This window comes from Bos grunniens, chromosome 21 (genome assembly GCF_055505025.1).
Source record: "Bos grunniens cultivar Pamir isolate PY7600 chromosome 21, Bosgru_T2T1.0, whole genome shotgun sequence".
In the NCBI taxonomy this organism is placed as follows: domain Eukaryota; kingdom Metazoa; phylum Chordata; class Mammalia; order Artiodactyla; family Bovidae; genus Bos; species Bos grunniens.
The window spans coordinates 49,308,292-49,325,321 of NC_141185.1; the positions used below are offsets into that span (position 1 = coordinate 49,308,292).

A 17,030-nucleotide genomic window follows, 5' to 3' on the forward strand; every position below is an offset into this window, starting at 1 on the left:
CAAAACTTGGAAGTCAGAAGATCAAACTTAATGAAGTAACTTGACTACAAATATTTATAGAACAAATATTTATAGGAATACAAATATGAAACCAAGCCCAGATAAAACTAAGTTCCCTTACTGAGTTTGTGATTAATCTCTCTATCTAAAACTTTACTCCCTTGCCTCTCTCCTTTGACTTCACTCCATTTCTTCTGCCCTCTGACCTCAATCCTGAACACCAGTCAACCAGAATCAGATGACTAAGATTGCAGTTGCCGATAACATCGTAAATGTACTAAGATTGCTGTTATAGACATCATCATTAACGTACAAACTCAGGTTGTTTATCTAGGGCAAGATTAAGCTCTTAGATCCCCAAGTCACGGACTACCTGGCCAGAGAATCACGAACTGGGTCATCCATAGCTCCCAAAACTATGACTAAGACATGTCACAGAAATGTCACAAGACAACAATAATCCCAATTTCTTTTCCACTTTGAAATATCCCTAACCCAAAAACCAAGAAGGAGTGGATACAAGACTCATTTCCCACTCCCTTGCTTTGTGCCCTGCAATAAACCCTTCAGTTCAGTTCAGTTCAGTCGCTCCGTCGTGTCCGACTCTTTGAGACCCCATAAATCGCAGCACACCAGGCCTCCCTGTCCATCACCAACTCTTGGAGTTCATTCAGACTCATGTCCATTGAGTCAGTGATGCCATCCAGCCATCACATCCTCTATTGTCCCCTTCTCCTCCTGCCCCCAGTCCCTCCCAGCATCAGAGTCTTTTCCAATGAGTCAACTCTTCGCATGAGGTGGCCAAAGTACTGGAGTTTCAGCTTTAGCATCATTCCTTCCAAAGAAATCCCAGGGCTGATCTCCTTCAGAATGGACTGGTTGGATCTCCTTGCAGTCCAAGGAACTCTCAAGAGTCTTCTCCAACACCACAGTTCAAAAGCATCAATTCTTCAGCGCTCAGCCTTCTTCACAGTCCAACTCTCACATCCATACATGACCACCGGAAAAACCATAGCCTTGACTAGACGGACCTTTGTTGGCAAAGTTGTCTCTGCTTTTCTTTGCTGCAAACACTTGCTGTCAAAATTTGGCTTTCTGTGTCATGGACACATGAGCCCTTGCTCAGTTACAAAAATAATCAGCATCCAATGGAGTAAAATTCACAATGTCTAAGATCCAATTAAAAAATGACTGTGGTATATCTACATTATGGGATACTACTGCTGCTGCTGCTGCTAAGTCGCTTCAGTCGTGTCCAACTCTGTGTGAACCCATAGATGGCAGCCCACCAGGCTCCCCCGTCCCTGGGATTCTCCAGGCAAGAACACTGGTTGCCATTTCCTTCTCCAATGTATGAAAGTGAAAAGTGAAACTGAAGTCACTCAGTCGTGTCCGACTCTTCACAACCCCATGGACTGCAGCCTACAGGCTCCTCCGCCCATGAGATTTTCCAAGCAAGAGTACTGGAGTGGGGTGCCATTGCCTTCTCTGTTACGGGATACTGCTGCTGCTGCTGCTAAGTCACTTCAGTCGTGTCCGACTCTGTGCGACCCCATAGACGGCAGCCCACCAGGTTCCCCCGTCCCTGGGATTCTCCAGGCAAGAACACTGGAGTGGGTTGCCATTTCCTTCTCCAATGCATTACTACTCAGTAATAAAAATCAAAAAACTACTGATAAACACAAAAACATGGATGAACCTCAAAGGCAATATGCTGAATGAAAGAAACCAGTCTAAAAACCTATGTGCAGTGACTCCATCTATAAGGCATTCTTGAAAATCAAAACGAAAATGGGGATCAGAACAGTAGTTGTCAGGAGTTATAGGTGGGGGGTGATGTTATTTTAAAAAGAAGAGCATGAAGGAATTTTGGGGGTAGTGAGACTCTTTCATTCAGATTGTAAAGAGCTCTGCAGAGACAATATGATTATCTATAGAGAAAACCTGATTATCTATGGAGAAAAGCTGATGGAATCTTTTAAAAAAAATTTTACAAGAGCTAATAAAGTTAGCAAGGTTGCAGAATAAAAGTTCAATATACAAAAATATACTCTATTTCTATATAATGACAACAAACAATCAAAAATTAAAATTAAAAATGCTATTGTTAATAGTATAAAAATATGAAATACTTAGGGTTAAATCTGACAAAAGATGTACAAGACCTGTGCCCTGACAGCTATAAAATACCACTGAGTGTGTATGTGTTAGTCGCTCAGTCATGTCTGACTCTTTGTGACCCCATGGACTGTAGCCAGCCCAGCTCCTCTATTCATGGAGTTCTGCAGGTAAGAATACTGGAGTGGGTAACCATTCTCTTCTCTAGGGGACTTTCCTGACCCAGGGATCAAACCCAGGTCTCCTGCATTGCAGGCAGATTCTTAACTGTCTGAGCCGCCAGGGAAGCCCATAAAATATCACTGAAAGAAGACCTAAATAAATGGAGAGAGACAGATCTTATTCATGGGCTGGAAGACAATGTTTTTAGGGTGTCAATTCTCTCCAAATTGATTTATAAAAAATTAAAATAATCCCTATGATAATCCCTGTTGGCATTATTTTTTAGAAATTAAGAAGTTGATGTTACATTTCATATGGAAATGCAAAGTACCTAGAATAGCCAAAATTACTTAGAAAAAGAAAGAATTAGAAAATTAACATTACCTACTTCAAGACTTAAAAAGCCACAGTAATCAAGGCAGTATGATATTGGCACTTAAAAAAAAAAAGACAAAAAGACAACAAATAACAAGTGTTGGTGAGGATGTGCAGAAAAGGGAACCCTCATACACTGCTGGTGGGAATATAAATTAGTGAAGTCATTACAGAAAATAGTATGGAAGTTCCTCAAAAAAATAAAAGTAGAATTACCACTGTTGTTGTTTTTCGGTTGCTAAGTCGAGTCTGACTCTGCAACACCACAGACTGCAGAACTACACAGAAAAGGTCTTAATGACCTGGATAAACAGGATGGTGAGGTCACTCACGCAGAGCCAGACATCCTGGAAGTCAAGTGGGTCTTAGGAAGCATTACTAGGAACAAAGCTAGTAGAGGTGATGCAATTCTAGCTGAGCTACTTAAAATCCTGAAAGACGATGCTGTTAAAGTGCTGCACTCAATATGTCTGCAGATTTTGAAAACTCAACAGTGGCCACAGGACTGGAAAAGGTCAGTTTTCGGTCCAGTCCCAAAGAACTAACATATGATCCAGCAATTCCACTTTGGGGCATTTTTCCAAAGAAAACAAACAAACAAACAAAACTATTTTGAAAAGATATGTGTATCCCTAGGTTCATTGCAGCATAATTCACAATAGCCAAAATATGGAAGCAACCTAAGCATCCTATCGATAGATGAATGGAAAAAGAAGATGTGATATAGATAATGGAATATTATTCAGCTGTAAAAAAGAATAAAACCTTGCATTTGCAACAACATGGATAGACCTAGGGGTTTCTCCGGTAGCTCAGTCAGTAAAGAATCTGCCTGCAGTGCAGGAGACTCGGGTTCAATCCCTGGGTCAGGAAAATACCCTGGAGAAGGAAATGGCAACCCACTCTAGGATCCTTGCCTGGAAAATCCCATGGACAGAGGAGCCTGGTGGGTTGTAGTCCATGGGGTCGCAAAGAGTTGGGCACGACTGAGTGACTAACACCAGACCTAAAGTGAACTATGCTAAGTGAAATAAGTCAGACAAGAAAGACAAGTACCATATGATTTCACTTATATATGGAATCTAAAAAAATAATACAGGGACTTCCCTGGTGATTCAGGGGCTAAAACTCCATGCTCCCAATGCAGGGGGCCTAGGTTTGATCCCTGGTCAGGGAACTAGAGCTCAGATGCCACAACTAAGAGTTCACACTCTGCAGCTAAGACCCGGTGCAGCCAAACAAATTAAATTAAAAATACTTAAAAAAATACAAGTGAACAAACAAAACAAAATAGTCATAGATACAGAAAACAAAGAGGTGGCTGCCAGAAGCAGTAGGGGATGGAGAGATATGTAAAATAGGTCAGGGAGATGGAGAGGTACAAAAAAAAAAGACAAATATATCAATGAAACTAGAGAAGACAGAATTAGATTCACACATATATGGACAGTTTGTTTTTGACAAAGATAATTCAGTGAAGAAAGTACAATCCTTTCAATAAATAATGTTGCATCGGTTAAATATCCATATGGGGAAAAAAGAACTCTGATCCATACCTTGCACTATATACAAAAATTAATTCAAAGTAGTTGTTGTTTAGTCACTAAGTCGTGTCCGACTCTTTTGCAACTCCAAGGACTATAGCCTGCCAGGTTCCTCTGTCCATTGGATTTCCCAGGCAAGAATTCAAAGTAGACCATAGGCCTAAATGTAAAACTATAAAACTTCTAGAAGAAAACATAGGGAAAAATCTATGCAATCTTCAGTTAAACAAAGATTTCTTAGCTATGACATTAAAGCACACACTCCATAAGAACAAACTGATAATTTATACCTTTCAAAAACAAACTTATGCTCCTCAAAAGACATTTAAGAAAATAAAAGGTAGCCCAAAGACTAGGAGAAAATACTTGTAGGCAAAATGTTTGTATTCAAAATATTTTGAAAATTCTTAAAACTCAATAATAAGAAAATGATACATTTTTTTCAAATGGGCAAAAGATTTGCATCGACACTTAACAAAAGAAGATATACAGATGGAAAACAGGCATATTAAAGATGTTCTTCATGGTTAATCATTAGGGAAATGCAAATTATAATTACAGTGAGACAGTACTACCCATGTATTAGAATGCCTGAAGTTAGAAAGATAGACATAACAAATGTTGTTGAAGATGAGGAAAACTGGAACTCTTCCAGTTGTTGCTGGGAAAGTAAAACACTACAGTTTAGAAAACAGTTTAGCATTTTCTTAAAAAGTTAAATTTACATCTACCACAATATCCATTCATTCTACTCCTAGGTGTGAAATAAGGGAACTGAAATCATATGTCCATACACAGACTTGTAAATGAACATTCATTACAGTTTCACTTCCGGGAGTCTCAAACTGAAAGCAACCTAAATGTTTATCAACAGGTGAACAGACAAACTCCTACACATTCACATCCCATTCACATCAGTGGGAACACGGAATAGTAGAGCCTCTTTGGAAAACAGCTTGGCAGTTTCTTACAAAGTTGAAAACACACTAACAGGATTTAGCAATGCCATCTCTACATCTGTATGCAAGAAAAATTAAAGTGTTTCATATGAAAATCTGTACTTAAATATTTATAGCAGCTCTATTTATAACTGCCTCCAACTGGAAACAATGCAAATGTACTTCAGTGGATAAAGAGACAATAAACTATAGCACATCCATACAATGGAATACTACTCAGTGATTAAAAATTTACAAACTACTGATATAGACAACATGGGTGAAACTCAAATGCATTATGCTAAGTGAAAGAAATCAAATAGAAAAGCTACATACTGGACTTTTTTGGTCCAGAGATTAACACTCTGCACTTCCAATGCAGGGGCATGGGTTTGATCCTTGATTTTGGATGTACCACATGCTTCACAGAGTGGCCTAAAAAAAAAAAATAAAGGCTACATACTGAATGATTCAATTTATGATACTGTGGAAAAGGCAGAATTGTAGGTATAGCAAAACAAACTATACAAATCTGTGTTTAGCAGCACTCTATGCTCATCTCTATCATCTGACATATCACTGCACTGTACTTTCCTCTTTTCTTGTATGCCTCATTAACTCTATTGCCATAGGCCTAGAGCTTAGCACAGTGGGTGGTACAGTTCAGTTGCTTCGGGGCCAGGTTCTCACATCCTGCCCAGCTGTCATCCCCGAGGAAGCCAGGCATCCAAGGCAACTAGCTCTCAGGCTCCTCAGGCCGCCCAAATGGGGAAGCCAGGTCTCATAGACTGTGAGCCAGACAGATGGCCACTGCTAGAGGGTCACAGAGACAGGGAAGGGGGAGAGGTTCACTGCTCCTCCTTGGGCCAGTGCTAGTGGAGGGCCTTAGTGAGGGTTCTGGAGCCCTCAGGACACAGTCCCCAATCTGTTCCCTGGGCCTTCCAGCTCACCCACTAGCACAAGGTGGTAAGCTGGAGGGCCTCCAAGAGAAAGCCTGAATCTGCCTCTTACCTCACTCTCCACCTGATGACCACCACACCACCAACCCCTGACTCAATCTCTTCTCCAATGGTCCCTCTTGACAGTTACCAGTGGGCAGGGCCCACTGCAGTGCTGACCAATAGCTGGGCAGGAACACTAATTGTGGCTCATTGACAGTTGGTTGCTTGTGGGCAAGGCCCACTGAGGCACCGACCAATGGCTGAGCAAGACGTGTTGCCTAATAACAGGGTACAGAGTAAATGAGGCACAGCAATTGGGAAATAAGTGCCTCAAGGCTGTATATTGTTACCCTGCTTATTTAACTTATATGCAGAGTACATCATGCGAAATGCCTGGCTGGATGAAGCACAAGTTGGAATCAAGATTGCGGGAGAAATATCAATAACCTCAGATATGCAGATGACACCACCCTTATGGCAGAAAGTGAAGAATTAAAGAGCCTCTTGATGAAAGTGAAAGAGGAGCGTGAAAAAGCTGGCTTAAAACTCAACATTCACGGCATCTGGTCCCATCACTTCATGGGAAATAGATTGGAGAAACAATGGAAACAGTGAGAAACTTTATTTTCTTAGGCTCCAAAATCACTGAGGATGGTGACTGTAGCCATGAAATTAAGGACTGCAGGTCCTTGGAAGAAAAGCTATGACCAACCTAGACAGCATATTAAAAAGCAGGGACATTATTTTGCCAACAAAATCCGTCTAGTCAAAGCTATGGTTTTTCCAGTAGTCATGTATGGATGTGAGAGCTGGACCATAAAGAAAGCTGAGCACCAAAGAATTGATGCTTTTGAACTGTGGTGTTGGAGAAGACTCTTGGAGTCCCTTGGACTGCAAGGAGATCCAACCAGTCCATTCTGAAGGAGATCAGTCCTGAATATTCATTGGAAGGACTGATGCTGAAGCTGAAACTCTAATACTTTGGCCACCAGATGTGAAGAACTGACTCATTGGAAAAGACCCTGATGCTGGGAAAGATTGAAGGCCAGAGGAGAAAGGGATGACAGAGAATGAGATGGTTGGATGGGATCACTGACTTGATGGACATGAGGTTGAACAAGCTCCAGGAGTTGGTGATGGACAGGGAAGCCTGGTGTGCTGCAGTCCATGGTGTCACAAAGCTTTGGACATGACTGTGCGACTGAACTGAGCTGAACTGAAGGGCTGTGCTCATCCTGCTCTGTTACAGCTGGTAAAGAACTAGAGATCAGCTTTCTCCACAGTGCCATATTCTAGCTGGGTTTCCAGGTACTCCAAGGAGTCCAAGAATCCTGAATGTGAAACTGGTCTTCTAGATCATTATGATGGTATGTTGTCAAGGTAGGAGAAAAGAACATGTCTTATACAACAATTGTTACCTTGATTTAAAATTTAAATATTTAAACATGGTTTGTGGGGCTCTATTTGTACTTTTACCCAGGGCCTACAAATGTGAGGGGCAGACCTGATCATGGGAATAAAGTTTAAAAAAATTGACGCCCTTACTTTGTGACAATAAGTGAGTAGTAAGTCGCTCAGTCGTGTCCAGCTCTTTGTGACCCCATGGACTATACAGTCCACGGAATTCTCCAGGCCAGAATACTGGAGTGGGTAGCTGTTCCCTTCTCCAAGGGATCTTCCCAACCCAGGGATTGAACCCAGGTCTCCTGCATTGCAGGCAGATTCTTTACCAGTTGAACCACAAGGGAAGTCCAAGAATACTGGAGAATTCTATAAAATTATTGTTTATGGAAGAGTGGGGCTTCATGTCTTCAAGCCTCAAAAAGGAAAGTTCAGTGGTGTAGTTTTATTGTAATCTCTTTTAGCCCCCACTTCCTTCATATTAACCCTTTTTCAGAATTCCCTCAAGGAGCAATCTTCTTTCAGTGTTCATTCAATAATCCTAACAGAAAATTCTCTCACTCTACCTAGCTCTCATGCTAAAATACACCCCATGAATTGGCTTATCTCTGCTCTAACCATTTTCTTCCCCAGATCTGGAACTGGTGTTGCTCAAGGGAAAACAGAGATACAGAGCTGGGAAATGATTAGGCACCTCAGTCCCCAAGCAAAAAGTTCAGGGAAACCTCCATTCGGGACTCCGCTGTGGAGGTCCCTGGGTACCCGGGATCTGCGGGGAGGCGCAGGGCGTCCTAGGGACGCCTGAGGTTGAGGGGACAGGTCCCCTCAGAGCCCCCGCTCGGAGATCCTAGAGATAGAGGGGAGTCCTGGCACATGTGAGGAGCCGCGGCACCCGGATCAGAAGCCGATATTTCTCTCACCTGGACCAGCAGCGTGGCGTCGCCGTAGTAACCACAACTTCCGGTCCCAACCGGACGTCCACTAAGTCCTCTTTGGAAGGGGTACACGCCCCCGTGGGGGCGGGGAGACTTGGTCCCTCGGGTGTGGAGAGACTGACGCTCCCGCGGGGAATAGTTGGCCGCCCCTGAGGACTAGTGACAGAGCCTGGTGTGACGCGTGTCCTTGGGCTGGGTGCCATGGACGCCTTCATCCGCTTCACCAACCAGACCCAGGGCCGGGACCGACTCTTCAGGTGAGTTAGGTGCCCGCGGCCTCTACCCCTTCCCGGGTGTCCTCACTCGGGTCGACGGTTCCCAGTTCTCCACACCCGGAGAGGGCGGTAGTAGCCCAGTGGACGAAATCGGGAAAGCCGCTTCCGGCTCCCGGCGGTAGCGTGGCCCGGGAGCCCCTCCTCACCCCAACTTCAATGAGGTTGGGCCGAACACATTTCCCTTCCCGTCCGGTCCCGCGCCTCCAGGCCGCCGGCTGCGGTAAACCAGCCGACGAACCCTCCTCTCCTGACCCCAGGAAGAGTGGGTTTTCTCCGCTCAATATTCCTCCAAGGAATTATTTCAGACAAACTCGGGGTTGACATCTGAGCACTTGTCAGTATCTTGAAAAGCTCCATGAAATACTTACGGGGAGGAACTGTGTTTGTCATCCGTATCTCAGCGAGATACCGCCTGTGAAATAGTTTTGTGAACCGTAAAATGCAGTGTGGAGAGCCTCAGAACTGACCACCCTTCAGAGGTACACGCCGTGCTGCTGAAAATATTAGAGCTTGTGGCTTTAATATTAGCTCCTAACGTTTCTTTTAGGGATTTGGTTGAGTCGTGCTTAATAAAAAGAAATTAGTCACAATTGCAGTTTTATTTAACAGGTTTTTCTTCTTCTGAGTGTACAATGCTGATACATACAGATGAATAGTAACCCCAACAATTATGAGACTTTTGGAACCGGGCTTTATGCCAGATGTTTTCTCAGTGTTACAACTAACACTCAGTGTTACAACCCACTTTCTCAGTGTTACAACCCACTTAACTGTCAACACAACCCTATTAGGTTAAATTCTTGAAATCATTCCCATTTCACAGAAATGGGGAAACTGAAGCAGAAGGAGTTTAATAGGGACTAAGTGACTGAACTGAGAAAACCACACAGTTGACTTCAGAACCCAGTTCTTTAACCATCAAGCCATACTATCTTTCTAACTAATTTGGTAGATTTTCAAAATGGTCACATTATGTACAAACTTCATTAAAACAGAAGCCTCCAGTTCCAGTGTGCTTAGAATATACTCTGCAAATTTTATCAGTGAGGTTGGTTAATAAATAATTGCTTGGTATATACTTATTATATGTACTTAGTATATACTTATCTCAAGATCTGAGATTTCTCGTATTCATTTCCTAATCCTCTTGGTGGTCTGCAGCTTTTGTGAATACACTGGCATTCAGAAAATAATGTCTTGTTTTTGGACGTATTCCTATTATTAGGCCAGATCTGAGAAAAAGGGATTCATTGACCTGACCAACTTGAGCCCTTTAGCCAGGAAACATACAAGAGAAAGAGAGATTGTTTCTTATTACTTCAGGCATAGTAACACATTCAACATTTTTATTGAGAATAATATTTATAGCACAAGGGGATTCAGATGCAGTTACAGGAGAGTAGGAAACAGGCATCTACCTACTTTATTTACTAGAAGCCAAATGCATTTAGATGTTTGGTTATATGATATAAAATATTTCATTTGTTATGTTTCTGTCAGTAAGGCATTGCTCTTTGTACTCACAACAGTAATCATTTTATTGAATATTTAGTAGTATTAAACAGGAGTCTGTATTTTATATAAGATGCTAATTAGTTTGAAAGACAAATCTATACTTATTTACGTGTTGGTCTGTATTTGGTTCTTTTATAAAAAGTTAAACAGTATGCCAGCGGTGGACTTTTCATTGGTTCTGGTTTGAGTGTGTGACCTGTCACATTAAGTATTTGGTAAAAATTTCCTTTTAGAAACCTGAAAATCTTTTAGAAATTTACACTGGAGAAAATAAAGAATATGGATCTTTGCAGACTTAACGTGAGGTAGACTTTTCTGCAGTTTACTCTTTTGATTATATCCATTTGTCTGTGCCAGCAATGGGCGTTCTGAGAAACTGTTACTCTATTTTTGCAGATTTCTCTTTCATTACCTTTGTGTTTCATTTTCATCACATGTTCTACCCTTTGGCCCTGTGAAATGAGTGTTGCAGAATTTTGCTCTTGTGAGAGCTGCTGCATGAGAAATTGTTTTGGAAACTTTGTTTTCGGCAAGACATGTTTCTCTTTCCCTTACTTCACGAATCACATTTTATTTGGCTTGTAAATCATTCTCCTCATTTTTCTTTTCCATTTCAGAGCCACTCAGTACACATGCATGTTGCTTAGATATTTGTTAGAGCCTAAAGCTGACAATGAGAAGGTTGTAATGAAGCTCAAGAAACTGGAATCCAGTGTGAGCACTGGCCGTAAATGTAAGTACCCTGTCCCTTGAGGGACAGTGGCTCCTGGTTTAGAATCCTCAGACCTTGTAATTCACAAAAATACTTCCTAGGTCATGAATTTCTAGTCAGTCAAGCTTACTGATGAAGATCACTAGTAGGGCTGCCCTCGTGGAATGATAGGCCTTAAAGACGGAATATTTTGCTGCAGACGGTTCACAAACACTCTCCTCTGTTCACATTTGGTGCAGCGTCTTGTCTTTCTGCTTCATCGTAACCAGTGGGACATACAGTGTGTTAGTTCACCTTTAGTTCTTAGAATCACAAAATGTTCTGGCAATCTCCAACATGAACTTCTGGCTCCTGGGAGCCCTGAGAGAATACAGTAGCTATATCCTTGACCCCCTTCCCTTTTCCTTTTTCTTGAGGGATTGCTAGAGGAAATGGATGGATACTTTTTCTTAAGTCATTTGTGGGGTTGTTTTCATGTAAAAGGCAAAAAAGCAGTCAGTGTTTTGTACTCATTTAATTCATTTTGAGTATCTGCTTCATGTAAGTATAGTTCTGAGCTTTATGGAAGAACTAAAATCACATGGTCTAATGATATAAGATTTAGTACCAAATATGTTGGTTGAGAAAAAGAAAGGTGTTTTGAGGAGGTGGAACTTGAGGTGTGGCGAGAGGGAGAAGGATTAGGAGAGCATTCTTGAAGGGTAGTTTCGTCTAGTGGAGGCTCAGGACTGCTCTGATTAAACCATTGTGTTGGAAGATCAATGAGGAAACTAGTTTGATGAGCAGAAGACTTACTTTGTCACGCAGAGGGATGGGAAGGAGCTCTTCTGGGTGGACTGGAAAGCCAAGATTAGAAGTTCTCCCTCTTCAGAATGTTGGGGCTCAAAGGCCCTTTAAAAATCACTGGTCTTTGAAGTTTAGAAAGGACTTACCCAAGGTCACTAAGCTACTTAGTGCAACAGCTAGAACTGGAAACCTGGATTATTCATTACATATTTTGTGTTATTTTTGATAAAACAATACCAAACATTTTTCTGAGCTCTGGATAGCTACTTATGAGAATTTACTGAGTCTAAGATATATTCATGTATGGAAAATACTTCTTTTGTATCCTCCATAATGTTTCAGATTGTAATATATACAAATATTTATTGATTGGTGCATCACTGATCGAGTTATGTGCTCTGATAAAGGAAATGCCCTGGCAATGGTTGATTTAATTGAAGTAGGCGTCACATATGACAGTATTATTAGTTGTGCTACCCACTAAATCCTGTTATCTCTACTTTGGCTTTTTGACAGTAGGGAGCCATAGGGGCTTTGGACCAGAGAAATTACAGGATGATATTTTGTTAAGTCACTAAGTTGTGTCCAACTGTTTGTAACCTCATGGACTATAGCCCTCAAGGCTCCTCTGTCCATGGGGTTTCCCAGGCAAGAATACTGGCATAAGTTGCCATTTCCTTCTCCAGGGGATCTTCCCAATCCAGGGATTAAACCCATGTCTCCTGAACTGGCAGGTGGATTCTTTACTGCTGAGCCATCAAGGAAAGTGTTTTTTTAAAAAGCAGTCTTTTAACTGCAAGTCTTTTAACTGGAAAGTAAAGTGTAAGGCTGGAGAAGGCAATGGCACCCCACTCCAGTTATCTTGCCTGGAGAATGGAGGAGCCTGGTAGGCTACAGTCCACGGGGTCGATAAGAGTTGGACACAACTGAGCGACTTCACTTTCACTTTTCACTTTCATGCACTGGAGAAGGAAATGGCAACCCACTCCAGTGTTCTTGCCTGGAGGATCCCGGGGACGGGGGAGCCTGGTGGGCTGCCGTCTCTGGGGTCGCACAGAGTCAGACACGACTGACGCGACTTAGCAGCAGCAGCAGCAGCAAAATGTAAGGCATCAGACTCTCCAAAAGAATGTTGTATTCTGGAGTTCATGTTACCACAGTACCTTCCTTCTAAAGAAGTATAGCTGGTAATATGCAAATTGTTACAACCCACACTTACGATTGACCTGGCCTAAAGTATGTTGTCATTTGTTAATGTGGTCATTCAAATGGAGGCAATAAGTTTAAAGGGTCACTTTTTTTTGCCTTCCAGGATCATCTTAGGTGTCCTTAACCTACTGTAAAGTGCTTTTCCTTTCCTGAGCAAAGACTGAGCCACAGATGCCAGTCAGTTGTTAAAGAAAGCAGTGCTGACCTCTCACCCTGATACAGGGCTTCTGCCTGTAAAATCCTGTTACATCTGATTAAATAACTGTTAATTCTTGTGGGTTCTTCTTGCAGGGTTCAGACTAGGCAATGTGGTGCATGCTCTCCAGGCGACACAGCAGAGCGTTCGTGCCACTGACCTGGTGCCCCGCATATGCCTAACATTAGCCAGCTTGAACCGTGTGATTTATTTCATCTGTGACACCGTCCTCTTCGTGAGGAGTACAGGGCTCGCCTCTGGTGTTAACAAAGAGAAATGGCGAAGGTGGGCTGCCCGCTATTACTACTATTCTCTTCTGCTGAGCCTGGTCAGAGATCTGTACGAAGTCTCCCTGCAGATGAAACAGGTTGCACACGACAGGGCAAAGAGGGAGAAGTCACCATCCCAGGATACCCTCGGGTACAGTGTGGCTGACGAGGAGACAGAGTGGCTCCAGTCCCTTCTTCTTCTCTTATTCCACTCTCTGAAGAGGCATCCTCCCTTGTTTCTGGACACAGTGAAGAACTTCTGTGACATCCTGAACCCCTTGGACCAGTTGGGGATCTATAAGTCCAATCCTGGCATCATAGGCCTCGGAGGCCTCGTGTCCTCTGTAGCAGGCATCATCACTGTGGCGTATCCGCAGATGAAACTGAAGACCCAGTGACATGGTTTCAGGCTGAAGACAAGTATCTGCTTTGAAGACAAGCTGTAAGTGAGATGGACATCTGCACTAGGCACAGCCGTGTCATACTGTGCTTGAGGACTTATTCACATGAACATTTAGTGACTGTGACATGAACAGAGGTGGGGCCAAGGATGGTGAAGGGGAGAGCTTGAAGGTTTATGTTTTCTAGAATGCAGGAGTGACTTCTAAATTTCTGTGTATTTTTCCTTCATCTCACATTTATTGAGCATCTCTTATGTGCATATTAGGAGCTCAGTGTTTGCTAAGTGAATAAAAATTGAAAGAGAAAAATTGAAAAGATCTAAACTAACAAGTGGACACTAATATATAGTGACTGCAATTCGGGAGACCTGGGTTTGACCCCTGGGTAGGGACGATCCCTGGAGAAGGGCATGGTAACACACTCCAGTATTCTTGCCTAGAGAATCCCATGGACAGAGGAGCCTGGTGGGCTACAGTCCATGGGGTCGCACAGAGTTGGACATGACTGAGTCCGTGTGCCTGGCTACTTTTGCAGAACTCCAGTAGGTCTGATGCACAGCCCCCTCTCAGATCTAGTAGAGGCCCCTGATCCGGTCACTTATCCCACTTCCTCCATAGCTGTCAGTGCCAGGATGGAGCAGAGCTGGCCTTCTAGCCTCTTAACTTACCTTTCACGTCGCTGCACTACTGTCCTTCCTCTGTCCAGGAGTAAAATCAGAAATGCATCAGGTGTCTTTATGGTTTAAATTGTGTCTTTAGGTAATGCACTGAGGAAAAACAAATAAAAAGCAGATAGAAAGGACATGAAGTAAAAATAATGTGGAAAGTCACAGTTGGTGCCTGTGGGTCAGCTTGTGACGGATGAGGAGATTGAGGTTAAAACTGAGGACAGGGACTTCCCTAGTGGTCCATGGCTGGGACTCTGTGCTCCCAATGCAGGGAGCCCAGGGTTCAATTCCTGGTCGGGGAACTAGATCCCACATGCTGCAATTTAAGATCCTCCATGCCACAACTAAGACCTAGCACAGGCAAAAAACAAAACTGAGGCCAGACCTCGTTTCTCTGACTCCCAATCCAGTGCTCTTTTCATGTGTCACTGTCTTCCTGATTGGGTAGAAGTGTGAGACTCTCCAGAATCCCGTACAAAAAGCATTTTTTTTTTTAAGAACATTTGTTGGCCAGTGGTTTATATTCTGTTCTACGGATATCTAGATCCACCAACTGGATTGTTTTATTTAAAGCCATATAACAGTATGGGCATTTATATATTAATTTTCATTGAAATTTATGAAGTTAAGAAACTTCATGAATACTATAAAGTAGAAGGATCATAACATTCTGTAAGTCAGAGTTCATATTTGTGGAGTGGTTGGGAAAAGTGGAAAAGGGCAGTGAGCTATGAGTGAGGAAGACACCAGAATACTGAGTGGATGCCACTTGCTCATGCAGGGTGCTGGGTTCTTATGATTGTGGATCCTCTTAATTTGAGGCAAGTGAGGTAGAGAAATAGGGTAGCATCAGATAAGAGGCCAGGGTCAGCCTTACCAGTAAAGCCATCACATTTATCTGAAGAGCAATGAGAAACGTACACTCAGTAAATTTTCCATAAATGTGATTGAGATTCTTAAAAAATAGATTCAGGTACTTGGCTGTCTGAGTAACCAATCAAGATACAGGATTTGACAAAGAACATTTTGGGAATTTGAGAAATGAAAACTGCTAGATCGGGGCAAATAAAAAATATTAACTATACTTTGTCCATATCTTCTACTGTAATAAATTATGTCTAATAAATCTGTAGACAGAATTTACGCATGTATCTGTGAATGTGTTCTGGGAATGGACAAGAGTTAAAGGTGGTCCTAAGATAAGCAGTCTACACAGTCGATAGAGTGAGTTCTGGTAAAATAAGCTCTTGGCTGGAAGGTCCAAGTGCAGGAGAAGGATGAAGAAAGATTTAAATATAGAACATCCTGGTTGAAAGAGACCTCTAAGACAATCTTGTCCAGACTGCTGAGGGTCCCATATATTATCCCCGTCAGTGGTGTTTTCTTCTGCCTGGAAAAGCTTGACTCTAATGGCATTTTAACAGTGTGTCCATCTTGGTAGTTTTGTCCTCTGCAAGTTAGAGTGGGTGATGGGGAGCTTGGGAAAAGCCACCTCTTCTAGAATTTGTGAAAACCTTAATGGTACCTCAATCCCTGTGCACTTTTCTCCTTTCTAACTAACCATCCCCACCTTCAATCCACCATATTCATTCAGGAGGGATTCTGAAAACCAAAGATATTTTTTTTCTCCTCAAGTTTTACTGAGATATAATTGACACAGTACTGTATAAGGTGTACAGCATAATGATTTGACTTACATACATCAGGAAATGATTACCACAGTAAGCTTAGTAAATATCCATCATCTCATATAGATACAAAATTAAAGAAATAAAAAAAATTTTTCCTTACATTTAGAACCCTTAGGGTTTACTCACTAAAGAACTTCCATAAATAACATACAACAGTATTAATTATATTTATCATGTTGTGCATACATCCCTAGTACTTATTTGTTTTATAACTGGAAGTTTGTACTTTTTGACTGCCTTCTTCCAGTTACCCCTCTCCCCATCTCCTGCCTCTGATAACCACAAATCTGATTTCTTTTTTCTATGAGTTTGGTTTTGAAGTAAAAGTGACCTACAGCACAGTCTTATTTCCTGGTACAGAACATAGTAATTTGATATTTCTACACATTTCAAAATGATCACCACAATAAATCTAGTTATCTGTCACCAGACAAAGGTATTATATATTTATTGATTAAATTTTCCACATTGTACATTCCATACCTGTGACACATTTATTTTATAACTGTAAGAAGTTTGTTAATCTCCCTCACCTATTTGCTCTTTTACCCCATACCCTTACATCAAATGGTAAGTATTCTTAATAACTGTATTTCTGTTTTTTCTTTTTTAAAAAATTGAAGTATAGCTGGTTTACAATAATGTTAGTTTCAGGCGTACAACAAAGTGAATCAGTGATACATATGTATTTTTTAGATTATTTTCCATTATAGGTTATTATAAGATATTGAATATAGTTCCCTGTGCTATACAAAAAATCCTTATTTATGTGTTTTATGTATAGTAGTTTGTTAATCCCATACTCCTAATTTATCCCTACCCCTGTTCCCCTTTGCTAACAATTAGTTTGATTTCTATGTCTGTGAGTCTGTTTCTCTTTTGTATATAAATTCG

At 41.8% G+C, this 17,030-nt stretch overlaps 2 protein-coding genes across 13 annotated transcripts in view; one reads left to right on the forward strand and one right to left on the reverse strand.

Annotated features, from left to right (window-relative positions):
• Positions 1-8,434, reverse strand: part of WDR93 (WD repeat domain 93) — a 52,316-nt gene extending 43,882 nt beyond the window's left edge. For 10 of the 12 annotated variants that reach the window (XR_015150069.1, XR_015150067.1, XR_015150068.1 and 7 more), the window contains exon 1: positions 8,400-8,434. The gene's annotated coding sequence lies outside the window, so the exon portion shown is untranslated. Of the gene's footprint in view, positions 1-5,473; positions 5,575-8,399 lie in introns of those variants that run through there. The other 2 variants (XM_086364584.1, XM_086364582.1) reach the window with 1 other exon arrangement.
• A 66-nt stretch (positions 8,435-8,500) lies between these two features.
• PEX11A (peroxisomal biogenesis factor 11 alpha) lies at positions 8,501-15,584 on the forward strand. The gene is made up of 3 exons (XM_086364598.1): positions 8,501-8,671; positions 10,822-10,937; positions 13,203-15,584. The coding sequence occupies exons 1-3, from the start codon at positions 8,616-8,618 to the stop codon at positions 13,772-13,774; spliced, it is 744 nt and encodes a 247-aa protein (XP_086220724.1). The 5' UTR covers positions 8,501-8,615; the 3' UTR covers positions 13,775-15,584.
• The last annotated feature ends 1,446 nt before the right edge of the window (positions 15,585-17,030 follow it).

Excerpts from the sequence above, each read along its gene's own strand:
- PEX11A (XM_086364598.1), top strand. The coding sequence starts at position 8,616 with ATGGACGCCTTCATCCGCTTCACCAACCAGACCCAGGGCCGGGACCGA. Across the intron at positions 8,672-10,821 it reads GGCCGGGACCGACTCTTCAG|AGCCACTCAGTACACATGCA; the intron begins GTGAGTTAGGTG and ends TTTCCATTTCAG. Across the intron at positions 10,938-13,202 it reads TGTGAGCACTGGCCGTAAAT|GGTTCAGACTAGGCAATGTG; the intron begins GTAAGTACCCTG and ends TTCTTCTTGCAG.